This window comes from Eleutherodactylus coqui, unplaced genomic scaffold (assembly GCF_035609145.1).
Source record: "Eleutherodactylus coqui strain aEleCoq1 unplaced genomic scaffold, aEleCoq1.hap1 HAP1_SCAFFOLD_32, whole genome shotgun sequence".
NCBI lineage: Eukaryota > Metazoa > Chordata > Amphibia > Anura > Eleutherodactylidae > Eleutherodactylus > Eleutherodactylus coqui.
In genome coordinates, this window is record NW_027101865.1 from 347,163 (window position 1) to 374,666 (window position 27,504).

At 52.1% G+C, this 27,504-nt stretch overlaps 1 protein-coding gene across 4 annotated transcripts in view; it reads right to left on the minus strand.

Moving 5' to 3' along the window:
* The window catches only part of LOC136592632 (dynactin subunit 1-like), a 99,644-nt gene that overhangs the window by 62,637 nt on the left and 9,503 nt on the right, over window positions 1-27,504 (minus strand). For all 4 annotated transcript variants that reach the window (XM_066588619.1, XM_066588618.1, XM_066588617.1 and 1 more), the window contains exon 2: window positions 4,947-5,195. In XM_066588619.1, the coding sequence (XP_066444716.1) occupies window positions 4,947-5,195 (249 nt within the window). The remainder of the gene's footprint in view (window positions 1-4,946; window positions 5,196-27,504) is intronic.

Genomic DNA, 27,504 nt, shown 5'->3' on the forward strand with positions numbered 1-27,504 from the left:
TTCATTGCAGGATGATAAAGCGCAGCATTGCCAGCAGGGAGCAGAGCAGTCCAATCCATCCAGCAAATACTGTAGAATGATAGAAGCTGCTTCTTGTGAACTGACCAGCAGGGGGCGCAGTGACTGTATGGCGAGAAGCTTTGTACACTATAGCCATTTGTTAACCTTCCACCCCCCCCCCCCCCCCCCCCCCCCGCAAAAAAAAAAAAAAAAAAAAAAAAAAATTTGCTTTTCTTGGCAGATTTTGACCCTTCCAACCATTTTCCCACTGAGGAGGCTCCATCAGGCTCTTATCTTGTAAGGAGACTTGAAGATTCCAGTGGAACCATTTGGGTACAAGGAGACTTAACATTTTTCATTTAGGCATGCAGCAATAGAAAACAAAGAAACACACAAAAACTATTCAAAGGTTTACTATAGAAAAAAAATACGTCTTTAAAATGACATATTTGTAAAAAATGTAACTTGTGGGAGGAAAAATAAAATTGCATTAACTCCTGAAAAAAAACAACCTGTACGGTCAAAATCCTCCTGACCCCCTCAGTGAATACATTAGGGGTGTAGTTTTTAAAATGGGGTCAGTTGTGGGGGGGATAAATCATTCTGAGACCCATGAGCCTCTGTAATCTTGGTGCAGGAAAACAAAATGTTCTCAAAATATTAATGTTAAATTTGTACAAATCCTAAATAGTTTAAAAAAAAAACAAAAAAAAAACTAAAGTTTTTCCAATGTGCGTCCAGAATAAAGTAAACAGATGGAAATATATATCTTATCACATGTGTACAGTATGTTGGCACATATTTGACATGTTAAAAAAAAAAAGACAATTTTTCAAAATTTTCCCAATTTTGGCGCTTTTAATAAATATACACAAATTCTCTCGGTCTATCTTTACCACCTAAATGAAGTACAATGTGTGGAGAAAAAGCAATGTCAGAATCACTTGGAGATGCAAAACCTTTATGGAGTCATTTCATGTTACGACACATGGTCATTAAGGCGCAAACAGGCTTGGTCACTAAGGGGTTAAAGTACTAAAGCAAGAAAGTAAAAATCTAGCCAAGTAAAGTCAGTATTGTGGCAATCATACCAAGCTACAGAATGAGGTCATCGTGCCACGTCTGCTGCATGGCGCACGCCCCATTTAGAACAATAGCCGCTGTGGATGGGGCAATTGTGCGTTTTTTCCGTTTCATTCCACTTAAAATGTTCTAAACTGTTCTATTCTACATTTAGCACCAAGAAAAGAAAAAAAAAACTGAAACAAACCAGCAGGCTGCATTATTGAGGGGCGAGTGATCGTTACCTCCGGCCATCCCCAACGGAGCTCGCAGCCAGTTTCTATTCACTGTAGTGCATTCTGACAAGAGTTCCATGAAGTCCGGCCACAGGCTGCCGGGACAAACGAGCCGCAGCGGCGGGCTATCTGGGTGAGAGACTCCCTCCCACCGGCGGGCTATCTGGGTGAGAGACTCCCTCCCACCGGCGGGCTATCTGGGTGAGAGACTCCCTCCCACCGGCGGGCTATCTGGGTGAGAGACTCCCTCCCACCGGCGGGCTATCTGGGTGAGAGACTCCCTCCCACCGGCGGGCTATCTGGGTGAGAGACTCCCTCCCACCGGCGGGCTATCTGGGTGAGAGACTCCCTCCCACCGGCGGGCTATCTGGGTGAGAGACTCCCTCCCACCGGCGGGCTATCTGGGTGAGAGACTCCCTCCCACCGGCGGGCTATCTGGGTGAGAGACTCCCTCCCACAGGCGGGCTATCTGGGTGAGAGACTCCCTCCCACAGGCGGGCTATCTGGGTGAGAGACTCCCTCCGGCCGGACATTTACATGGCCAACAACTGTGATAGCAGTTCTGTTTGATCCCCGCTGCGGTGGTCGGGGGTCTGTTTGAGACCTAAATGTCAGACAGCATTAAGGGGTTATCCCAAGATGTGGATGGAGGATGAGGCCGATGAATAGGACCCCGACGGATGAAAGGGCAGCAGTCCTGTGTCTCCCACCCGTATGAATGCGGTGTGCCCATCAAACACTCACCTCTGGGACACCACGATTACGGTAGCAGATCGGCTTCCACCCCCCCTTCTGCTCACCCGTTCTGATAAAGCCACTAACGTTACATTATTACCTCTTCGCCCTTTACATTGTATCGCCTTTTTCCATGTCTTATATGAAGTTTTGTCTACAGACTGAAGTTCTGCAGCTTTCCTCTGGACTCCTCATGTAAAGTTCTCAGCATGTAAGATCTCTGCTTTCTGTCTGTGAATCAGAATATTCTTCTTTTCACAGTGTCCTAAAAACAGTAGATTCTTAAACGATTCCCCAGCTGAGGCCTTGTTACAATTGCATCCGGCGTAGACAATCCTCAGAGCGTCGGCAGCACAGATCTCCCTGTATTCGAGGTTTTTTGTTTTTAAAACAGAAAAAAAAAAAATTGCAAAGAAACTTTTCGATGCCCCGCCTGCAGCATTAGAAGGTGTAGAGGCTCAGATGACCTCATCACTGCTCCCCTTTTCTGTCAAAAAGCCTGTATACGACAATCAGAGAGCAAATCTGCTCTCTGACGGCGGCTGGTTTCACGCAGTGGAGCGGGATATGCGGCCGTGAAACTCGGGCTGATAATATGTGATGTACCTGCGGATGGGAGACGTTGGTCAAACACACCTACCATCCCTCAAGTAGATCTGTGGTCCTCCGGCTGATCGGCAAGCCTTTCCCATGTTTTCAATGGGAAACCTGGAATCACACACTGTGCAACGTGTTTTCTGGCCTCAAATGAAAACAATGGGCGATGCGTTCCGAGGGAACGCCAACAGATCGGACATGCCACGATTTTTTCTTGCGCCGTGATGTGGGAAAAATCTCTCATGTAAAAGAATGGCGTTTATATTCATGCATCTTGCAACGTACAAATCTTGCGCAATTTTCTCGGCCGCGCTATGGGCAGGGAGGGGTGGTAAACAGAAATTCATGTGACCTTTGCCCTAGGACAGGAGAGTCATAGATCCCGTCGGTTTCCCCCTCACCCCTGCGTCGGTCTCCCCCTCACCCCTGACACACTAAAGAAGTACAACTGTAAACGCTTTATTCCCGCCCCGTTCCAAATGGCTGTAATTCTGGGTCTGTAGGAGTACAGCAGGCTTCAGGCTTGGCTAGTGAGAGGCCTAGAGCGGCTCAGGAGGGGTCCTACTGGAAGGCAGCAACTCTGCAAAGATTGGTCTAAAAAAGTCTGACATTGTCTTGCAGTAAGGTACTGCTGCCTTCCAATAGGTGGCGCTGCAGGGGTATTGTTCCATATCTCTCAGAGGAGCATGGTTGGCCTTATAAGTCTCCTCACACCTTCTAGATGTTCGAGGAGAACAGAAGCCCTTCCTGACCTTTATTCTGTGGGTTCGTATACCAAGCATATACAGGGTTTTGTTTTAAGTGTTGTTCCACTTACAGGGAACCCGGCACCATTTTTTAGCAAAGTGAACCAATAGCAGCAGTCCAGAAGCATCCGTCTGCCCCGCACTTAGTTTGCCATCACTGTGAATACAAGAATACCTTGATATTAGCAGTTTGAGGTTCCTGCGCGGCGTGTAAATGAAGCAGGGCCGGTGGGGGGGGGGCTGCTATTGCATCACATTACTAAAAAATGGTGACCGGTTCCATTTACAAGTCCCCCCCCAGGACCTTTAACTTTTCTGCTAATATAATAATATATTGCAGCTTATTGTACAAGATGCAAAAGCAAAACAAAAATGGGGGAGCCACAAAATGGAAATTGTCCCCTCATGCCGCGTTTCCCTGAAAATAAGACACTGCCTTATATCAATTTTTGCCCTAAAAGAGGCACTGGGTCTTCTAATACTCACCTAGCAGCCGGCGTTTGGGTCCCTCGCACTGATCTGCAGGCTGCCAGTCCTCCTGAGCGCTGACAGAGCAATTCTTCCTTGAAGTGGGGCTTGAATACCCCGCCTCCAGCAAACTAATGCTCTGATTGGTTCATCAAGCGCCGTATCAGCCAATTAGAGTCGGCACTGGATTAACCACTCACAGCCATTCATTGAATGACATCCTGACAGCCGGCTTTTCTATCTATTTTCCTATTGAGTTGCGAACGTTTCCATCGCTCATAGGTAATGTTAACGTTACGGAACGCTCACCCATTGACTTCAATGCCGGCAATCTGCGCTAAAACAGAGCACATTGTGATTCTTCTTCTGCTAGCAAAGTCCGCAACTCCTATCCGCATGTCTGACAGAACCAACAAGAGTACATGCCTTTCAATGCCGGCGTATCGTCCACGCTGACGCCAATTGTGGAATCCACAGTTCCCATCCGCCCGTGTGAGCCCGGCCTGCGTTGGAGCACACAAGACCTTTCCATCGATTTTTATGCATTTTTTTCCCTTGGAAACAAGACAACCCCCAGAAAAGGGCAAACTGTTGTGGATGAGATAGTCAGGTAACAGAAGGCGCCCTTCTGTTGGGCTGACAGCGGCATCTAAAGGGTTAACTGCCAGGATCAGAGTTTATCCCCGATCACGGCCCCTGTGGCTAGACCTCCGCCATGTAAAGAGTGGGCTTGTCTCCTGAGCCAGGCCTATACAATGACAACCCAGCTTCCACCATACATCAAATGGGGTTAGGAGACTTCAAGTATCACTTCCTCACCCTTTCCAAGATCTCTGCTTGCTGTCAGATAATGGAATCCCTTATATAAAACCAAGAAAACCCTACAAGCAGCAGACTCCGCCCACAGCGGACGCCTCTGAATGAACGCCCAGAGCAGGTTGTGCGCTGCATACTGATCTACAGGACTCCCATTGACCATAATGAGTCTGGACTCAGAGTTCCCCCTAGTGGTAGACGTTTCTGTAGCACTTTGTCTGTGTAAGGGGCAGCTGGGAATTCAGAGCGTTGCCCCTATATACATATTACATGTGTGGTATCGTACCTGTGACTGACGCACGAATATCCCATGGTTCTCTTCGCAGGTGAAGTACTTCCTGCCCTGCACAGTGCCGTCATTCTTTCCCTTGGCATCATCGAGGATGACTCCAACCCACTTGCCAGTGGCAAACAGCGTGGCCCCTACAAAAGCGACAGTACCGCGGTGCCCCTTGCCAATCACCTCCACTCGCGAGCCCACCTTCAGGGGCTTACCGGTGGCCTCCACGCTCATCCTGGTCACGGAGCTCGCGGTCTGCGGGAAGAAGCACACGACAAGTCAGTACAGGACGGACGACAAGGGCGACCAGAGGCCAGGCAACAACCTACAGAGACGTGCGGAGCTCCGGAGGATCTAGAGCCCTGCCGGGGAAAGCATCAGAGTCTGCTGACTGTCACAGGACGAGCCGCTGCAGGGAGGGGGTACAGCCAGATACAGGACCCCACCCAGAGCGACGACACCCACCGACACCCATCCTGACCTCATACCTCTCACAGCGGAGGTTTGTTACACTGTATCAGCGCAGATGACACTGTACAGCATGTCGGCCTCTGAACCCTGACAGCAAGCAGAGATCATACACCCATCACGGGTGTTGGGGGGCCGTCACACTGGTAATGACACCAGGACCCGGGATTTGTCAGGCATCTATAGGAAGTCCACAACGCCCAACACGTTATCCCCATCTGGTAAGAGGTATCTACCCCGGTTTAGCACTAAGGTTCTCAGGCGCTGCGGCTGACCGCGACAAGGGAGAAATACCGGCTCCTTAACCCCTTAGTGACCAAGCCTGTTTGCGCCTTAATGACCAGGCCAAATATTGGTAATCTGACATTTAACATAGAATGACTCCGTAAAGGTTCTGCATGTCCCACTGATTCTGACGTTGTTTATTTCCGTCACATGTTGTACTTCATTTAGCTGGTAAAAATAGACCGATAGAATTTGTGGATCTTTATTAAAAAAAGGCCAAAAATTTAGAACATTCTGAAAAAAATTGTCTTTTTTTTCACATTTTCAACTGCAATATGTCAAACATACGGCACACATTTCTGATGAGGTATACATTTCCACCTGCTCCCTTTATTCTGGAAGCGCATTGAAAAAAGATTGTGTTTTTTTTTTTTACCCATTTAGGAGATGTATAAATTTAACATTAAAGGGGTTTTCCAGAGAAATACAATAGTTGATCGGCCGGGGTCCGTCGCTCGGGACCCTGACCGATCGGCTGTGCGGGCGCATGCTGTCAGCGCCGCAATAACACAGCGGTCAAAGTGGAAACCTCCGTGCCGACATTTGTGTAGTGGCTGGCACAATGGTCATATAAGTTAATGGGAGCCATGCCTAGTTACAAACACCAGCCAGTATAAGGAGGTCCACATGGAGGCTTCTGGTCTGACAGCATGCACCCGCACAGCTGATCGGTCAGGGTCCCCAGTGACAGACGCCGGCTGATCAACCAGGGAGGACCTGAGGACAAACATCAGTAGGATTTTCCAAAAAAAAAAACAAAACCCCTGAAGTTATTCAAATTTTGAGGAGCATTTTGTCTTCCGGCCCCAAGATTACAGGGGCTCATGGGTGTCAGAATGATAGTCCACAAATCACCCCATTTAAAAACACACCCCTGAATGTAATCCCTGAGGGGGTCAGGAGGATTCTGACCTCACAGTTTTCTTTCTTTTTACACACAGGGGTTAATGCAATTTAGAGGAGAAAAAAAATAAAACTTCATAGAATTCCAAAGATGTCATTTTGTAGTCAGTTTTTTTTTTCTATAGTGCCCCTGAAAATGAGGATTTTCACCTCAAAATGGATTTCCCTGTTTGTCCCAAGTTCAGAAACATAGCCGTAGTGGCCCCAGTCTGCTTACAGGGCACATGGCTCGGCCTGTTAGAGGGTACGCCCAGCAGGGCACAGCTGAATACAGTCCAGGCCCCGCTGCTCACTGCTGCACAAAAAAAAAAAATGACTCCCTAAAAAGAACCCCTTCCTGCTGATCCCTTTGAGATTCCCTAATCTTAGATACAAGTAATAGAGTAACCTGCGTGGTTTGTCCAAAGACAGGGGTGATTACAGAGGCTGGTGGCGATGGGCACATGGGGCAATAAAAACACGTATCCCCCCTCCTTCCATGCTTTTTTGGGGGTATTTCGTGACCTCAGCGACAGGGATGAGGTGTAAAGTGGCGCTCTGTGAGGCTTCGTAATCTTGCTGCGGTGCAGCGGTCTCACACAGAAGGCGCTCAACAAGCTGCTCCTGGAACTGATAGGCGAGCGTGCCCGGGGCTTCTTGTAAATTACATATTACAGGTAGCGGTCTGGATAATGGCGATCACATGACCGGGGACCGCTCACCAGGGCCTCCAGGCTCTCAGCTACCCTTGGTAGGTGGTGGGGGGAGTCAGGAGATTTTACATTTCCTGGGTCCTTCCTGGCTTTTGCACTTGCGTCCGCCATCTTGCTGATGGGCGCATGCACAGACGCCGGGGAAGGTCCGTGGAGGAGGATTGCATCAGGGGACAAGTCGGGCCTCGGGTAAGAAGTTTCATGTCCCACACCGATCGCATCCGTGAGGAGAAGTGAAACTCTTCAAACTTTTTTGTAAACGGGGTTATCCATTGGATAGCGGCAATCATGTGACCGGGAACCGCTCCCCGCCTCCCCCGTGACATCTCCAAGCTCTTCGCTACCATTGGTACCCAGGAGAATTCAAATTTGCTGGGCAATCCCCAGCTTTTGTGTATGCATCCGCCATTTTGCCAACGGCGCACACCCAGAAGCTGTGTAAAAGGTCCGTGGATAAATATCCTGTCGGGGGACATCTCCGGGGGCCGTAGGTAGGTAGGTAGGGTCACCCCCCCCCCCCCCCACCGATCGGATCCGTGAGGGAAGAGAAAACTAAACTTTTTATTTTATTACTTTTATGCGATTGCAATTATCCATTGGATAGAGTCGATCGCCAGACTGGGGACCGCACAGGGCAGCCCCCCCCCCGGGGACCGCACAGGGCAGCCCCCCCCCCGGGGACCGCACAGGGCAGCCCCCCCCCCGGGGACCGCACAGGGCAGCCCCCCCCCCGGGGACCGCACAGGGCAGCCCCCCCCCCCCGGGGACCGCACAGGGCAGCCCCCCCCCCCCCCGGGGACCGCACAGGGCAGCCCCCCCCCCCCCCGGGGACCGCTCCAAGCTGTCGGCTACTTCCACCCCCGGGGCTTTATTCTACTGTGTTTTCATGGCCCTGTAGTATAAAGCCCAGACACCCAGGATGTGAGAACACGTATTAGCGGTCACTGAGGGGTTAAAGATTACAAATGTCCGGTGCCCCGTGACACCATGTCTGCACCACACGCGTCTATAAAGACACTTTTCTTGGTCGCAGCTAACAAGTCACACGGTACGCCCCGTAATATCACTGACGGACCGGCCAATATACAGTCACATCATATGAGCGTCACAAGAAGAGAACTCCCGTAAGCTGTAGACCCCAACGTCATTACCCAGAATGCCTCTCTGCTGAGGACAAGCCTTCGCCAATCTCTTCCTCTGGCGATTTCACACGGGGGAATATCAGGCCGGGAACCATGGCCAGATATCGCACTCACCAACGTGCGTCTTACCGCAGATGGGAGGCGATTTTCATGCAAAAATGCATGGCTTTTGTGAAATTCCCATCCATAGAAACAGACATTAACCCCTTCCCGCTCCATGATGTACGTCATGGGAGCCTGGTACTTCGCGCAAAATGACGTACCGGTACGTCATCGGGATAGCGCGAGATCATGGCTGACCTCGCGCTATCCCACAGCGGGAGCCGGCTGTCAGTCACAGCCGGCGTCCCGCTGCAACAGCGGGGGGGGCATCGGAGATGCGCCCCCCCGCTGTTAACCCCTTCCCTGCCGCGATCTAAGTAGATCGCGGCAGGGAAAGAGTTCACAGAGCTCCCTCTGTGTCTCCAGCCGGCTCTCGCGATGTTATCGCGAGAGCCCGTCCTCTCGCCATGGCAACAGGACGCCAGACACTGGCGTCCTGTATTGCCAATGCCTATGATCGCTGTATAAGCGATAAGGCATGGCAGAGCAGAGCTCTGCCATGCCTTATGACAGCGATCATCGGCACAGTGCTGCAAGTCCCTCAGAGGGACTCAAATAGTGTAAAAAAAATAAAATAAAAAATGTAAAAAAAAAAAAGTAAAAAAAAATGTTAAAAACCCCCTTTTTTATGCTTTTTCTAATATTAGCATTAAAAAAAAGGTAAAAAAAAATGAAAACCCACATATTGGGTATTGACGCGTCCTTAACGACGTGTACAAAAAGTTGAACACTCTTTATTTTGTACAACAAAAAGCGTAAAAAAAGCCCGCTAAAAAACAGAGGCAAAATGCTAATTTTTAGCATTTTGCCCCACAAAAAATTCAATAAAAGTGATCAAAAAAGCCGTACATTCCCCCAAAATTGTACCAATAAAAACTACAGCTCCTCTCGCAACAAATAAGCCCTCATAGAGCTCCGTGCATAGAAAAACAAAAAAGTTACAGGACTTTGAATGCAGCTATAGAGGAAAAAAAAATTTCCAAAAAAAAAGGCTTTTTATTGCAAAAAAGTGTAATAACCTAAAAAAAGAAATATAACAATTTGGTATCGTTGTAACCGTACCGACCCGCAGAAAACATTTAGTGTCTCATTTATGCTGCATGATTAACGCTGTAAGAAAAATAAAAATAAAATCTATGGCAGAATTGATGCGTTTTCTCTCCCTGTTATCATAAAAAAAAATAATAAGTAAGTTTTACGATATAGCCTATGTACCCAAAAGTGGCACTGATAAAAACTACAGCTCGCCACGCAAAAAAACAAGCCCTTATACGGCCGCGTCGACGGAAAAATAAAAAAGTTATGGCTTTTGAAAAATGGAGATGGAAAAATACCAAAAATCGCTTGGTCCTCAACGCCAAAATAGGCCGAGTCATTAAGGGGTTAAAGGATATTCTGATCCTTTCAGGTAAAGCCTCTAACAGCTGTATTAACCTGGACCGGTCAGTGTGGGGCGCCGCTTCATAGACGATACCATCGTTATACGGGATCACAGTGAGGCGTCCGCACGGGACTGCGTATAATAGCTGGAGGATAATCAATAGAACTTCAGGTCCGCCGGCCGGGCGACGTCGGCAGATCCGCGAGGTCACTCACCAGCCGGGCGACGTCGGCCCATCCGCGAGGGCACTCACCAGCCGGGCGACGTCGGCCCATCCGCGAGGGCACTCACCAGCCGGGCGACGTCGGCCCATCCGCGAGGGCACTCACCAGCCGGGCGACGTCGGCCCATCCGTGAGGTCACTATGTGAAGGAAAACACTTCTAGAGTAGAGACTTCCTTCCTTGGGAGAAGCACTGCAGGTTACACTAACCTACAAGCTGGAGGTTGTCACCCGTCCCGACTGCTACAGCACCCTCTATAGGAGAAGTACTGCAGGTAACACAAGTCTACAAGCTGGAGCTGGTTACCCGCCCCGGACCGTTATAGCACCCCCCCCCCCCCCCCCGTAGGAAAAGTACTGCAGGAAATACTAGTCTACAAGCTGGAGATGGTCACCCTTCTCGGACAGTTACAGCGCCCCCCGTAGGACAAGTAGTGCAGGTAACACGACTCTACAAGCTGCAGGTGATTACTCATCCCAGACCGTTACAGCGACCCCTGTAGGAGAAGTACTGCAGGTAATACTAGTCTACAAGCTGGGGGTAGTCACCCGTCACAGACAGATACAGCGCCCCCCGTAGGAGCAGTGATCAGAGCGTCCGGGTCCCTAAACAGACATTATACAGTCACTGAAGCCCATCTACGGGGATACGAAGACTGGATGCGGAACAGAGAGACGAAAAGGGTTAACAACACGGAAGGACAGAGGTGGTGGAGGAGGAAGGGGTCCCAACTAACAGACTGCGGATCTCACGGCTTATAGCAGGGAAGCGATTGTTGTTCCGGCGTCCGCGGCCCTAAAACAGGACAAAGGGGTAAGACAAAGGTTAGAGGGGAAACAATCTGAGCAAAGAGAAACAGAAACCGAGCCAGCAGGCCATGTCACGTAATAACCACCGGGGGCGCCAGATGTGGACCTTGTAGATACGGGGTTTAAAACGAAACATTTTAGAAGGGCTACGGGGGGGGGGGGGGGGGGCGGGGTGTTAGGGGACAGCACAGACAGGGAGGAGGGGAGGGCACAGACAGGGAGGAGGGGAGAGCACAGACAGGGAGGAGGGGAGAGCACAGACAGGGAGGAGGGGAGAGCACAGACAGGGAGGAGGGGAGAGCACAGACAGAGCTACAGGGGGGAAGAAGGAGGGGACAGCACAGACAGGGAGGAGGGGGGGGAGAAGGGGACAGCACAGACAGGGAGGAGGGGGGGGGGAGAAGGAGGGGTCAGCACAGACAGGGCTACAAGGGGAAGGAGGGGACAGCACAGACAGGGCTACGGGGGGGGGGGGGAGAAGGAGGGGACAACACAGACAGGGCTACAGGGGGGGGGGAGAAGGAGGGGTCAGGGGGGGAAGAATGGGACAGCACAGACAGGGCTACAGGGGGGGGAGAAGGGTCAGCACAGACAGGGCAGCGGGGGGGGGGGGGGGGGGGGAAGGAGGGATCAGCACAGACAGGGCTGCGGGGGGGGGGGGGGGGAGGAGGGGTCAGCACAGACAGGGCTGCGGGGGGGGGGGGAGGAGGGGTCAGCACAGACAGGGCTACAGGGGGGGGGGAGAAGGGGACAGCACAGACAGGGCTACAGGGGGGGGGGGGAGAAGGGGACAGCACAGACAGGGCTACGGGGGGGGGGGGAGAAGGGGACAGCACAGACAGGGCTACGGGGGGGGGGAAGAAGGGGACAGCACAGACAGGGCTACAGGGGGGGGGGGAGAAGGGGACAGCACAGACAGGGCTACAGGGGGGGGGGGAAGAAGGGGACAGCAGAGGCAGGGCTACAGGGGGGGGGAGAAGGGGACAGCAGAGGCAGGGCTACGGGGGGGGGGGAAGAAGGGGAGAGCACAGGAGGGCTACGGGGGGGGGGAAGAAGGGGACAGCACAGGCAGGGCTACGGGGGAAGAAGGGGACAGCATAGACAGGGCTACGGGGGGGGGGGAAGAAGAGGGGACAGCACAGACAGGGCTACAGGGGGGGGGGAAGAAGGGGACAGCACAGACAGGGCTACAGGGGGGGGGGGGGAGAAGGGACAGCACAGGCAGGGCTACAGGGGGGGGGGGAAGGGGACAGCACAGGCAGGGCTACAGGGGGGGAAGAAGGGGACAGCACAGGCAGGGCTTACAGGGGGGGGAAGAAGGGGACAGCACAGGCAGGGCTACAGGGGGGGGAAGAAGGGGACAGCACAGACAGGGCTACGGGGGGGGGGGGAGAAGGGGACAGCACAGACAGGGCTACGGGGGGGGGGGAAAAGGGGACAGCACAGACAGGGCTACGGGGGGGGAAGAAGGGGACAGCACAGACAGGGCTACGGGGGGGGGGGAAGAAGGGGACAGCACAGGCAGGGCTACAGGGGGGGGGGAAAGAAGGGGACAGCACAGGCAGGGCTACAGGGGGGGGGGAGAAGGGGACAGCACAGGCAGGGGCTACAGGGGGGGGGGGGGAAGAAGGGGACAGCACAGGCAGGGCTACAGGGGGGGGGGGAGAAGGGGGACAGCACAGGCAGGGCTACAGGGGGGGGGAGAAGGGGACAGCACAGGCAGGGCTACGGGGGGGGGGGGAAGAAGGGGACAGCACAGGCAGGGCTACGGGGGAAGAAGGGGACAGCATAGACAGGGCTACAGGGGGGGGAAGAAGGGGACAGCACAGGCAGGGCTACAGGGGGGGAGAAGGGGACAGCACAGGCAGGGCTACAGGGGGGGGGAGAAGGGGACAGCACAGGCAGGGCTACAGGGGGGGGGGGAGAAGGGGACAGCACAGGCAGGGCTACAGGGGGGGGGAGAAGGGGACAGCACAGGCAGGGCTACAGGGGGGGCAGAAGGGGACAGCACAGGCAGGGCTACAGGGGGGGGGGAGAAGGGACAGCACAGGCAGGGCTACAGGGGGGGGGGGGGAGAAGGGGACAGCACAGGCAGGGCTACAGGGGGGGGGGGAGAAGGGGACAGCACAGGCAGGGCTACAGGGGGGGGAGAAGGGGACAGCACAGGCAGGGCTACAGGGGGGGGGGAGAAGGGGACAGCACAGACAGGGCTACGGGGGGGGGAGAAGGGGACAGCACAGGCAGGGCTACAGGGGGGAGGGAGAAGGGGACAGCACAGACAGGGCTACAGGGGGGGGGGAGAAGGGACAGCACAGACAGGGCTACGGGGGAGAAGGAGGGGACAGCACAGACAGGGCTACGGGTGGGGGGGGGAAAGGAGGGGTCAGCACAGACAGGGCTACGGGGGGGGGGGGGAGAAGGAGGGGTCAGGGGGGGGGAAGAATGGGACAGCACAGACAGGGCTACAGGGGGGGGGAGAAGGGGACAGCACAGGCAGGGCTACAGGGGGGGGAAGAAGGGGACAGCACAGACAGGGCTACGGGGGGGGGGGGGAAGAAGGGGACAGCACAAGCATGGCTACGGGGGGGGGGGGGAGAAGGAGGGGTCAGCACAGACAGGGCTACGGGTGGGGGGGGGAGAAGGAGGGGTCAGCACAGACAGGGCTACGGGGGGGGGGGAAAGGAGGGGTCAGCACAGACAGGGCTACGGGGGGGGGAAGAATGGGACAGCACAGACAGGGCTACCAGGGGGGGGGGGGGGAAGAAGGGGACAGCACAGACAGGGCTACAGGGGGGGGGGAAGAAGGGGACAGCACAGACAGGGCTACAGGGGGGGGGGGAAGGGGACAGCACAGACAGGGCTACAGGGGGGGGGGGGAGGAAGGGGACAGCACAGACAGGGCTACAGGGGGGGGGGAGGAAGAAGGGGACAGCACAGACAGGGCTACAGGGGGGGGGGGGGGAAGAAGGGGACAGCACAGACAGGGCTACGGGGGGGGGGGGAAGAAGGGGACAGCACAGCCAGGGCTACGGGGGGGGGGGAAGAAGGGGACAGCACAGCCAGGGCTACGGGGGGGGGGGGGAAGAAGGGGACAGCACAGCCAGGGCTACGGGGGGGGGGGGGGGGAAGAAGGGGACAGCACAGACAGGGCTACGGGGGGGGGGGAAGAAGGGGACAGCACAGGCAGGGCTACGGGGGGGGGGAGAAGGGGACAGCACAGGCAGGGCTACGGGGGGGGGGGACAGCACAGACAGGAGGAGGGGACAGCACAGACAGGGAGGAGGGGACAGCACAGACAGGGAGGAGGGGACAGCACAGACAGGGAGGAGGGGACAGCACAGACAGGGAGGAGGGGACAGCACAGACAGGGAGGAGGGGACAGCACAGACAGGGAGGAGGGGGACAGCACAGACAGGGAGGAGGGGACAGCACAGACAGAGCTACAGGGGGGAAGAAGGAGGGGACAGCACATACAGGGCTACAGGGGGGGGGAAAGAGGGGTCAGCACAGACAGGGCTGCGGGGGGGGGGGGGGAAAGAGGGGTCAGCACAGACAGGGCTGCGGGGGGGGGGGGGGAAGGAGGGGTTAGCACAGACAGGGCTACGGGGGGGGGGAAGAAGGGGACAGCACAGACAGGGCTACAGGGGGGGGAAGAAGGGGACAGCACAGACAGGGCTACAGGGGGGGGAAGAAGGGGACAGCACAGACAGGGCTACAGGGGGGGGAAGAAGGGGACAGCACAGACAGGGCTACAGGGGGGGGGGAAGAAGGGGACAGCACAGACAGGGCTACAGGGGGGGGGGGAAGAAGGGGACAGCACAGGCAGGGCTACGGGGGGGGAGAAGGGGACAGCACAGGCAGGGCTACGGGGGGGGGGGAAGAAGGGGACAGCACAGGCAGGGCTACGGGGGGGGGGGAAGAAGGGGACAGCACAGGCAGGGCTACGGGGGGGGGGGGGAGAAGGGGACAGCACAGGCAGGGCTACAGGGGAGGGGAGAAGGGGACAGCACAGGAAGGGCTACAGGGGGGGGAGAAGGGGACAGCACAGGCAGGGCTACAGGGGGGGGGAGAAGGGGACAGCACAGGCAGGGCTACAGGGGGGGGGGGGGAGAAGGGGACAGCACAGGCAGGGCTACGGGGGGGGGGAGAAGGGGACAGCACAGGCAGGGCTACAGGGGGGGGGGGAGAAGGGGACAGCACAGGCAGGGCTACAGGGGGGGGGGAGAAGGGGACAGCACAGGCAGGGCTACAGGGGGGGGGAGAAGGGGACAGCACAGGCAGGGCTACAGGGGGGGAGAAGGGGACAGCACAGGCAGGGCTACAGGGGGGGGGGGAGAAGGGGACAGCACAGGCAGGGCTACAGGGGGGGAAGGGGACAGCACAGGCAGGGCTACGGGGGGGGGAGAAGGGGACAGTACAGGCAGGGCTACAGGGGGGGGAGAAGGGGACAGTACAGGCAGGGCTACAGGGGGGGGGGGGAGAAGGGGACAGTACAGGCAGGGCTACGGGGGGGGGGAGAAGGGGACAGCACAGGCAGGGCTACGGGGGGGGAGAAGGGGACAGCACAGGCAGGGCTACAGGGGGGGGGGAGAAGGGGACAGCACAGACAGGGCTACAGGGGGGGGGGGGGAGAAGGGGACAGCACAGACAGGGCTACAGGGGGGGGAGAAGGGGACAGCACAGGCAGGGCTACGGGGGGGGCAGAAGGGGACAGCACAGGCAGGGCTACAGGGGGGGGAGAAGGGGACAGCACAGGCAGGGCTACAGGGGGGGGAGAAGGGGACAGCACAGGCAGGGCTACAGGGGGGGGAGAAGGGGACAGCACAGGCAGGGCTACAGGGGGGGGGAGAAGGGGACAGCACAGGCAGGGCTACAGGGGGGGGGAGAAGGGGACAGCACAGGCAGGGCTACAGGGGGGGAGGGGGAGAAGGGGACAGCACAGGCAGGGCTACAGGGGGGGGGGGAGAAGGGGACAGCACAGGCAGGGCTACAGGGGGGGGAGAAGGGGACATCACAGGCAGGGCTACGGGGGGGGGGAGAAGGGGACAGCACAGGCAGGGCTACAGGGGGGGGGGGAGAAGGGGACAGTACAGGCAGGGCTACAGGGGGGGGGGAGAAGGGGACAGCACAGGCAGGGCTACAGTACATACAGGGCTATAGGAGGAGGGGACAGTATAGACAGATATAGGAGGAGGAAGAATAGACAGATATGGGGAGGGGGGGGGCGGTACATACAGATACATAGGAGAGGAGGGCATAGTATAGACAGGGATACAGGGGAAAGAACATACAAATATATAGGAGTGAGGAAGGGACAGCACAGACAGCGATATATGGGGAGGGGACAGCATAGACAGAGATATGGGAGAAGGAGGGGACAGTAAATACAGGGCGGGTAGCCGCCTTATCTCCACACTGCCGCCATCCCCGAGTATTACACCCACCACACAGCTGATTGTCCCCCGGGAGCCCCCCGCTCTCTGTCGTTAGGCTTCTGACAGTTCCGGGCTCGGGCTGTGGCCCCACTAACATCAGCCGGTCTCAGCAGAACCAAGACTCGTTCTCACAGCCAATCAGAGAGCAGAAAACAAGGCCCTTAGCAAGAGCATCCAATCATCAGAGAGGAAGCGGACAACTCGCAAAACATCAGCCAATCATAAGCCGTAAGACATCACCTCACGCAGAAGTAGCCAATAAGTAGTATGGAACCAAAATGAGGCTTGAGCCGCTGTATAAACTAGTGCGCATGCGTACTCTCCCCGCGCTGTAATGCAAGTACATGATGTATCGGTCACGTCGCTGCTCTCTGGGCGCTGGTCACGTGTCCTGCACGCCGCCGCCGCCGCCGCCGCCGCCGCCGCCTGAAGTGTTGTATATAGATCCATGCAGCCCCTCATGTATCTAAGCAGTCACCAGTAGGGGGCAGTTCAGAGGAACTGAAGTAAAGACGATCCAGTTATCCCCGTTGATTTCGGTGAGGTTTAATAGACCGCAGTGACAGGGAGGTTCCGCCTCCATTCCGTCTGGTTTAATAGACCGCAGTGACAGGGAGGTTCAGTCCGGCTTCTGGTTTAATAGACCGCAGCGACAGGGAGGTTCCGGGAGGTTCCGCCTCCATTCCGTTTGGTTTAATAGACCGCAGCGACAGGGAGGTTCCGCCTCCTCCATTCCGTCTGGTTTAATAGACCGCAGTGACAGGGAGGTTCCGCCTCCATTCCGTTTGGTTTAATAGACCGCAGTGACAGGGAGGTTCCGCCTCCATTCCGTTTGGTTTAATAGACCGCAGCGACAGGGAGGTTCCGCCTCCATTCCGTTTGGTTTAATAGACCGCAGCGACAGGGAGGTTCCGCCTCCTCCATTCCGTCTGGTTTAATAGACCGCAGCGACGGGGAGGATCCGCCTCCATTCCGTCCGGCTTCTGGTTTTCGCCGCGATGCGGGAAAATCCTCGCTGGTGTATATGACTCCATACTAAAGCATGGGGTTCATATTCATACGTCTCGCAATGCACAAATCTCGCACGATTTTCTGGGCCGCGTGAAAGCGCCTGCGGCTCCGTTACGCCTTTTCTATTCTCCACTTCTGGTGAATGGATCCGGTTTTTGTTCCCTGATTAGAGAAGAAATAAACGGACATGTTCCTGTTTGAGTTCCATCATTTTACAGGACCAACAACGTCCGTCTGCAGCGCCGCCGCGCCCGGAGCAACGCCATCGAAACGTTTATAGTCGGGAAACAAACCGATTCAGCTCCTCCGTTCTTAATGTCTTAAGCCGCGGCTGCGCAGGATAATCATCAGCGAAGCCCCATAGACTATAAGGCAGAGGTGAGGGATCGGGGAGTCGCCGGGTGCCCGCTTCTGCGCAGTGTCCTCGCTGTGTTGGCGTGCCTTCAGAAGGCCGCGCGCCCGTGGGAGGGGTGGGTAAGCCATCACAGTATTTTTCTCTTCTTTTAGTATTCCTGCTAAGGGCTCATTCACACAACCGTGATTTTGGCGCATATTACACACGTGACGCGCGGCCGCGTGACACTCAATGAATGGAGTCAATGAAGGTACGTGGATAAAGATCGCCGCGCTCTATTTCTCAGTGTGAGCCCTATACATTTGTATAGTCAGCGGATTAAACGCTGTCCGTGCGCAATACATTGTTTATGGGCGGCGATACGCAACAGGGAATGGAACAAGACCGAGTCATGCTGCGCATGGCCGCGTGCGTGAGATACACCGTCCCTCGCAGTGCGCTCGCTGCCGTACGCTGTCTGTGCCGGCTCATACAGACCACTAAACCACTGCGGGACCCCTGCAGCGTTTTACGCATACGGTCATGTGACCGAGACCTTACAATCTGCCGTTTGTTGTATAAGTGCGCTCTCTAGTGGTCTTGTCATGTAACTTGTCAAACACGAAGCCCCGGGGCCAAATCCGACACTCCACGTTGTTTTATGTGGCCTGCGAGGTCGGACGCAGAAGGACTGGCTCTCCACTTTACCCGGAGGATGCAGCCAGCACTCAGCGGAGGGGTCGGCGCCAGCACAGGGAGCGGCTGCCATTTTGGCTTCTGCGCACCTCCACACCCCCGTGTTCAGCAGCTGCCAGCCCTAGCCGCCCTCCAAGGTGCTCCAGCGGTGGAGAAGCCCCATCCTCGGGCGGAGCGCGCCGTCCACGTAACGCTGAGTCAACAATGACCGTGCGATGCGCACAAATCTCGCCTGAATGTGAACTCTGCTCTTACGGTTTATGGATGTATTCACAGGGGGAAAAAATGGCAGCGCTCTAAATGAGGTCGTTCCTTGGAACGCATCGCCCATTGTTATTAGTGAGGCCTTGAGAGGCATGGCATGGCGCCCGCATGGCGTACGATGTGCATCTGAATGTGATTTTTCAGATTGAAGATAATTAGCAGTCGCCATCTTTTCACATAAATTTTAAGCCAAAGCACGTCGCGGCGCGGAGCGCACGTCTCCAAGCGCAATATTGGGCTGAAGTTTCTGGGGCCGTATCGCACTCGCCCAGGTGAATGTGGCCTATGGAGTAATTACATATGGGGCTCATTCACACGCGGACGCAGTTGTGGTCTGTGAAATAAGCAGTTTTTTCATATGTGTTTTCGCTGCGTATTTCGACACCATGTTTGTTTCATTTGCACCCGTTTTCACTGGGGTTTTCACGTGGGCAAAAAACCCCACAAGACGGTCCCATGGATTTTACAAGTATCATGAATATTCACTGCGTATTTACGGGAACCCATGGATCAATGTCAACCTGTAATACGGATCAAAACCGGACATGCAGCAGGACCCAGACAAGAAGCAGCGAGTCCAGAGCCGAGACCCAGACATCAATCAGCGAGTGCAGAGCCGAGACCCAGACATCAATCAGCGAGTGCAGAGCCGAGACCCAGACATCAATCAGCGAGTCCAGAGCCGAGACCCAGACATCAATCAGCGAGTCCAGAGCCGAGACCCAGACATCAATCAGCGAGTCCAGAGCCGAGACCCAGACAAGAAGCAGCGAGTCCAGAGCCGAGACCCAGACATCAATCAGCGAGTCCAGAGCCGAGACCCAGACATCAATCAGCGAGTCCAGAGCTGAGACCCAGACATCAATCAGCGAGTCCAGAGCCGAGACCCAGACATCAATCAGCGAGTGCAGAGCCAGCGCGCCTGGGTGTCATGGCAACGGTATGCGGCGCACTGAGCAAGGAGCGTGCGCCCAGAGTCGGCGTCCTGGATTACAGCGGCCAGGGGAGGTCACCAAAATTGGGGGAAACGCAACCCGCAGCCTGGGAGATAGGCCCAGCAGTGCGGGTACGGAGACCCCGAGAGTTGCTGGTCCTGACCTTCATAATTCGTTCATTGTTCCAGCGCCGTCGCTGTCTGACGGTTGTTCTCTGCGGGACGAGTTGTATTTTTCACTGTTACTATTTAATGCACCATATAATGTACTGAAAAACGAAAAAAAAGTTCTAAGTGGAGAGAAACGAAAAAACAATGCAATTCCACAGGAATCGCATCACTTTACTACACGGTTCAGTACGAAGACTCCAAATGAACGGTTTCTGTTTTTTTTTTGCTGTACTACTTTTAAAAGGTAAAATATCTTTAAATCTCCTGGCCGCCATCGACCCGGTTGCGCGCGGCTCCTGTTTACTGGGACGTCCTGTATTTTCTATTGGAACCTATTTGAACTACAACCAACTTTTTGATGATTTTTCATTCTATTTTTTTGAAGTCAGGGGGTCCATAAAAGTGCAGTTCTGGTGTTTTCTTTTTTTTTTTTGACGATGTTCCCCATGAGGGATAAATAATGTCTTACTTTGATGCGTCACACATTTAAGGATGCAGCAATACTGGATGGTTTGGTTTTGAGTTTTTATTATTATAAATGTTTTTTGTAGCTTTTGCTACCTTTTTAATTTTTTAAATAATTAAGAACACTTTTTTTAAAAACAAATTTTTAAATTTTTTTTTTTTAGTCCTCGTAGGGCAGGGGTCCCCAACTCCAGTCCTCAGGGACCACCAACAGGTCAGGTCTTCAGGATATCCCATGCTAAGAACACCTGTGGCAATGTCTGAGGCGCTGACAATAATTACATCACCTGTGCAACACTGAGGAAATCCTGAAAACATGACCTGTTGGCGGTCCCTGAGGACTGGAGGTGGGGAACATTGTCGTAGGGGACTTAAACTTGCAATCATTTGATCGCTCCTAGAATATAATCCAACACCATAGTATTGCATTATATCTCATTCCGACAGGCAGTTTTGTGGCCTTCAGAAGGCCCAGGCTGCCATGGCAACTGGACGGCACCTCGCAATCTTGTGAGCGCTGATCGTGGTTGTTGCCGGTGGGCGTTGGCTGTATGACGTAACTGTATGTCATGTGGCATTAAGGCGTTAAAGGGATTTTCCAAGTGCGATATTAGGCTTTCACCATTGCTATAATATTGCCATTATAGAAGTAGCACTCGTTACATTATCACTGCTAACCGTTCTCGTTTTTCCGGCTGCCGCTGTTTCTGCACGTGGAGCGACCCGATGACGTCACTACATAAAATGCAGAATATGGTTCTGTAAAACTGTTATTGTATAATGTGGTTATGTTCACTTTACAAATACTCATACGATGGAGTTGGTGATCGGAGGACCATCAAGTCTTAAGCAGAGGCTGGAATAAATCCAGGGTTTCAGCCTTCTTACATTCCTGTCTGTCCCCTAAGCTGTAGGCTCATGGGAGGTCCATATATAGCCCCGCCCAGTGCCAGTTAGTGTAGCGGTGAAGGAGAGGTGTAGCCGGAAGACTAAGGAAGCTGGAGGACCCAGGAAGACGGACAGTTCCATCACCAAGTCTGAGGAAAGAGGGGGGAAGGTGCCTGATATGACGCTTCTTGTTTCCCCAGGCCTGATGCAACACCCAGACAAGCAGTATCTCCAGTCACCAAGCTCTGCATTCTGTTGTACGGAACATGGACTACATCGGACATTGCCTTGTTTGACTAGAACTGCAATAAAAGTGAGTTTTCCTGTTTCACTCTCCCCCAACTCCTGGAGCTCCTCCGACTAGGAGACATCTGCACTCCGTATCATACTACGCCACACTCCAAGGACCACAACCACCATCATCCATCAAACTTTCTTTGTAGTATGAGCGGGTGAGAAAGCAACCGCCAAGCTTTTACTACACCCTGGCGTCACGAACCAACACATCCACCAATCCTTTTATTGGTAACTTAGCCGGCTGGGGGTCAGAGTATATAGCCACCGTGAACACCAGCTGACCCCTGATGTGCAGCCGTACACAGACGGCAGTCAGTCACTGATAGCTCCGCCCACTGGACTCTTCACAATCAGCAGAGGTTTAAATGAATAAAATACAAGTTCTACTGAAACTTTCCCATGAACTATATATCAATCTGCTCAGCTCCTCCTGCACCTTGGACCGCGCTCCAGCCCACAGACTCCGTTTAAGCTTATATGTTATAAAATTAGAAACTTGTATCGTAAAATCGGTACAATTAGTTACTACCTCTTGGTTACATTAAAAAAAACACAAATCAGTTATCATGGCAACGTTAGGCGGATAGGCATCTCACAGTCCTTATTATAGGTCATGAGGCCTCAGGTGGTCCTCATCAGCAGCTCCTGCTGCCACTTTCAGGCCTCTTTCACGCGGCGACAGAGATTTTACTGTGAGAAAATCGCAGCAAAACGGCGTCTTTGTTCCCGTGATCTTCAGCGATCTCGCTGCTTTTCTGTGAGAATCATCTGCAGCCGCCGGTGATAAAATCACACGATTCTTTATCACAAAAGTCAGTCGGACTTTCTAATGTTAAAAACACATCGCACGAAAATCGCAACTTCATGCGATGCGGCAGACAAGGAGGGGAACAGGGGCTACAAAAACAAATCGGCAAGACGGAGGATGCTGCGGCATCAGAGAAAGCATCGCTCATGTGAAGAGCCCCATCGGAAAGCGCGGGCTTCACATACATGCGGTTTTTTGCACTATGGCATCGCGGCAAAACCGCACAATTTTTTTAAGCAGCCTTAAAAAAATGAACAAGCTTTGTGCATCCTTAACCCCTTGAATACCTTCCATTTATAGGCTTTTGGGCCATCTTCATTCCTGCCGTTCATGACTTCTCCATCAGCATAGAGATAGGCAGGCGGGATGTCTTCTGCGGATCGAGTGTATCTTCCCTTGTACCACTTATTGTACCGTAATATATAGTAGGACTCTTATAAATGTTCAGGTGGACTGAAAGAGGAAAAAACCGCGGCATGTTGTTAGAGGGACCTTTGACACGGGATGGAAGGATACCGCAGGATGCAACCAAATCCGCAGCTGTGGAATTCCACCCCAACACCCGCACGTCGAACCGCAGATTTCGATGCTGAATTGCAGCTTTCAAGCCAATTTGAATTCTGCATCAAACTCCTCCGGTGGCTTTTGGTGCGGCTAGAGACGCATCACACAATCTACTTCATACATTCATGTTTTATGGCATGCACAGGACCTGTTCACTTTATTCTGTCAGTCAGTATAGTTGCAGGCTTTATTATGCTTTCACAGCCGGCCGATATACGCTGCCCATCTGATGCTTTGGTTTACAATGCATCAGTTCAGATGGGCGTATTCCCAAAGTGTAAAAGCACCCGGCCGGCCAAGATAGCACATACGGTTCTCATTTCAGCCTGGGCACTTTTACACCGGTGGCGGCTCCCATAGACTTCTATGGGAGCCTATGACAGCTAGCAGAGAAGGGAGGTGGTAGGGAGTTTAGCAGTGTTTCTACTAAACACCCACCCCCTTCCCTCCTCCTCTCCGCCCCTTTCCTGCTATTTGCAATGGGAGGGGCAAGCATGGGGCAGGAGCTAGTTGCCAAGCACAACCCCCCCTTACGGCATTCCGAGCTTGGCGTATATGCACTGGACCCTGGCCGTCTGAACCGGCGCACAAACGTCAGATTTGTGCACACCTTCACGCAATGTTTAGTCCCGCTGCGGCTGTGACACGGCTGACCGATAATCACTATGCTCGTGATACTAGTTTTATATATTTTTTTTATGTTTTATTACTTCTAAAATTTAAAAAAATAGCCTTTACTTTAAAAAAATTGCTTTTTCTCACCATTTCCTGAGACCTATAACTTTTTTTTCCCAGACGGGGCTGTTTTTTTGTGATCTGTAGTCCTTATTGTTTCCATTTTTGGATACATAAGACTTTTTGATCCCTTTTTATTCCTGTTCCTTTTTTGGGCCAAGGAGGTGCTCAAAAAATGCCATCCTGGCACAGTGATTTCCTTTCTACAACATTTATGGTACACAAAAGCTAATGTGATATTTTATAGTGCAGATATAGATGTCACAAGACCAATTATGGTTTTTTTTGCTTTGATTTTTGTATGATTGTACTGGAAAAATGTATTTTTTTTTGCTTTTACATTTTTTGTAATCCTTATAAAAACTGTTAAGCTTATTTTTTATTCTTTTTAGTCCTCATAGGGGACTCGAACTTGTGATCAGACGGCTTGTACGATATACTTCAGTATTTCTATATTACAGTATATTGTACTATTACCAGCAGCTTTTTAGGCAGGATTACAGCAAGCCTTCAGGAAGGCACAAGCTGCCACTGCAACCCACATGCTGTACTGTGCGCTCTGGATGCAGCTCATGCTGGCTGGTTGCCTACAAAGAGTTCACACTGATATTGCACCTGCTTTATGTAAACTCTGACCACCCCGCCGGACCCCACTTTAAGCGGGGGCGGTGCCTCAGCTGAGTGGCCCAACTTGCTGCATGGCAATAAAAGGGGTGCCTCCCTATAGATTGCCGCAGGCAGCAGAGGGGCTAGGTTCACCCCTGTCAAAAAGTTCATTATCTATTCTTTACTGAACTATTTGATAGCATAAAACAAGAAAAATAAAAATATTTACAGTATGCAAAAAGGACTAGTAAGAAATTCTTTTGTGGTAAAAGGATGAAAGCTACCACCACAGAAAAAAAAACTTCCAGGAAGCCAAGGTAATAATGTATACATGCTAGTACTAACATGGTGCTTATCTACAGAAGCTCACTGGGAATGCAGAAGTTCAGCTTTAGTCTTCCCCAGTATTAAACTATGGTAGAGAATGAACAAATATGATGCATTCTCTGCCGTACAAACATAAAGCTGTTCTTTCATGTCTTGTACCCTAGTTTTATGTTGGAGCAGTAGTAATGTATCTGTCCCGCAACTGATCTATTAAAATGGGTCAGCTGACCACACTGCTGCAGCCCAGCCACATTTGAAGAAGAGTTTCCAATTAGTTAGCCTCTTTTTAAATATTCCTGGCTTTTGCAGTGTGTTGCTGGTTATAGCGTAAGCTATGTGCATTTAAATCCAGTATTCTTTGTATGCTTCTGGTGTCTTATTCTTATACTAGCTGCAGAGCTGGATTCCACATGCGGAATTCTGCAGCGGAATCTGGTTCTGCCAGCAGTGGCGTCCGCGTGTACCTGATGTCTTTCCTTTTGATCTGTACTGTGGATGGTCCACAAGGTGAGCCGTCGGACATACGCAGTACAGGTTTTTTTTAAAAACTCCTACTTTTCCTGCATCATCCTACGGAGTCAACAACGTTTCCGCAATTACATTGCGGAAGGGCCACAGATCGGATGGCTTCCATTGACTTCAATTGAAGCTGTCCATGTGGAATCCACAGAAAAATGAAGCATGCTGCAATTTTTCTACTGTTGCCAGAAACCGCAATTGGTTTCCGCATGTGTGCAGGAAGAATTGATTTCCCATAGCATGGTATGGATTCTGCAGCAAATATCCGTTGATGGGCAGGAGCCCTTATTCACTGCTCAGTCTGGTTTCTTGTGTCTGAGTCCTACTGCCCTTTGGTTTGTCAGGGATAGTATTTCAGATAGGAGTTCCATTAGGGATATCTTCAGGGACAGTGGTGTCCGGTGTTAGGGTCAACATTACAAACAGATTAGGAAAAAAACTTAGGTAAAGTCAAGGTTAGATGCGGTTTCCATCAAGCATCTGCACCATTATCTGATTACCATCACCACCCTTTTTCATCCACTATTTCATCCATTGGTGAGTGCCTAATTTTGTTCCTGTTAGTGTTGATATGTGTTTCATACATCTAGCTGTCCAGTTGTAACACTATTTGGCTCTACTGTAAGACTGGGGGGTATCTGAGTGCTGAGAGAAATTATTAGTAACTAGGAAAGGCGACTGCTGTAGGTGAAGTCCAGTTCTGTTATCTAGTGTCCAGCCAGCATCATTACAGAGGCTGTATGTTCCTACTTATGTATTGTGTATTACATGTACAACTGATTAAATAGATTCCATAGAGGGACACACATTAGAGAGCTGTTGGCCAAATGCTCATTTGACTGACCTTCCCCATACAACCTACGCTTAGCTGAGCCTGCATGTATTCATATGTGTGAACAGTACTTGAGCTGCTGCCAGACACCTCTGATGGTAAGTTATCACCATGAAATCCAACTGTCCAATCTTTATTTGGGGGGCCCGATTTGGGATATGAAAAAAAAGAACTTCCCTGGTGCTTGCAGATGTGAATGCTTTTGGAAATCTTCAAATCTTGATGTGGCTGGATCTAGAATATTTTTAAGAGTAGTGCCTTATAGAATCTCACTTCAGGGTTCTATTATCTGTACGTAACTATGGGGGTGGCCATCTTGCCTGAGCTGGCTTAGGACTAGTTCTGAAAGTTGTACTTGAGGATCCTCGTTTTTACACTTTTATCCCAAAAATTGGGATCTGGTCTTTGGTTCAAAGAATCCCAGACCACTACTCTAGAAACAGTCTTGGTTAAGAGGCAGCTGGTGCAGCTTGGTTAGGAATACCAAAGGATGGTACTGGAGAGTGTAGACAGAGATATAGTTGAGTAAGAGAGTCGAGGTCAAGACATACAGATTCCTTGGGTATTCTAGAAGCAAACCAAGGGTCAGGCAGAAGAATCATGGTCAATGAGAAAGCCAAGGTCAAGATAGGAGAAACCAGGAAAGGTGAATAGGTCAAGAACGAATCAAAAATCAGGAGATCAGACACAAACACATTAGCACAATAGGACACTAAATTACTTAGGCACCCTCCAGTGGGAGAGGGTGCATTAAAGAGAGTGGAGCCTATCCGGGTTGGCTGGGGACTGAAAAGCTGTGTGGATTCACTAGCCCTTTAAGAGGCAGGCTGGCCATATAAGCACATCTTTTGGGCAGCGGTGATAGCTGAAGTGCTGGGTGGAAGGACGCATCACCTGCAGGAAAAAAGAGGAACATGGCGCTGGCCATGACCAACACCAATGGGAGGCAAGAGATGCAATAGTCTAGGACCTTGGCCACAGCATAGAGATATGCTTTACAGCAGAACTCAATGACAGATCACCCAATGGACTAAGGGCTGACCCGTTGCTTTTTACTGGATAATTATGTAGGCATACTGTCTGACCTGTGTAAGGGGGAGGAGGTGAGCTGTGACATCACATATAATGAATGGTGGATCCTGTGTTATCTATATATAAGGGTTATCCTTCAGTGTAATCCTGCCTGTGATGATAATGAGATGACAGCTGAGAAGTTTTCTCTACAGAACAGGACGTTTTGACTATCATCAAGCTTATTGGTCAGTGTGAAAACTGTAGGATTTTTAGGATTTTTTTAAAATATAGATTGTGACATCAAAAATTAAAAGAAAATTTTCAAAAATTAATAAAAAATACGTTTAACATAAAATTGTAATTCATCCAACAGGTCATTTCTGATTATAGAAAAATATCTTCAAAACCTCAATTTCTTCAACGAGTTGTTTGCATCTTCAGGATAGGTCATCAATAGTCAATTGGCTGAGGTCCATCAGAAGTTTGCCAGGCTGTATGGAGATAATCTGTTGTTGGTAACACACAGTCCTGTATAGTCACACTCAAATTAATGGGAGCTTCGCTTACAATACCATTCCGAACCACTGCTCGGTGTATGGAGCTATGCATTTACAGCAATACATTAGCTCAGCAGACTGATGATCATTTGATTGACAGTA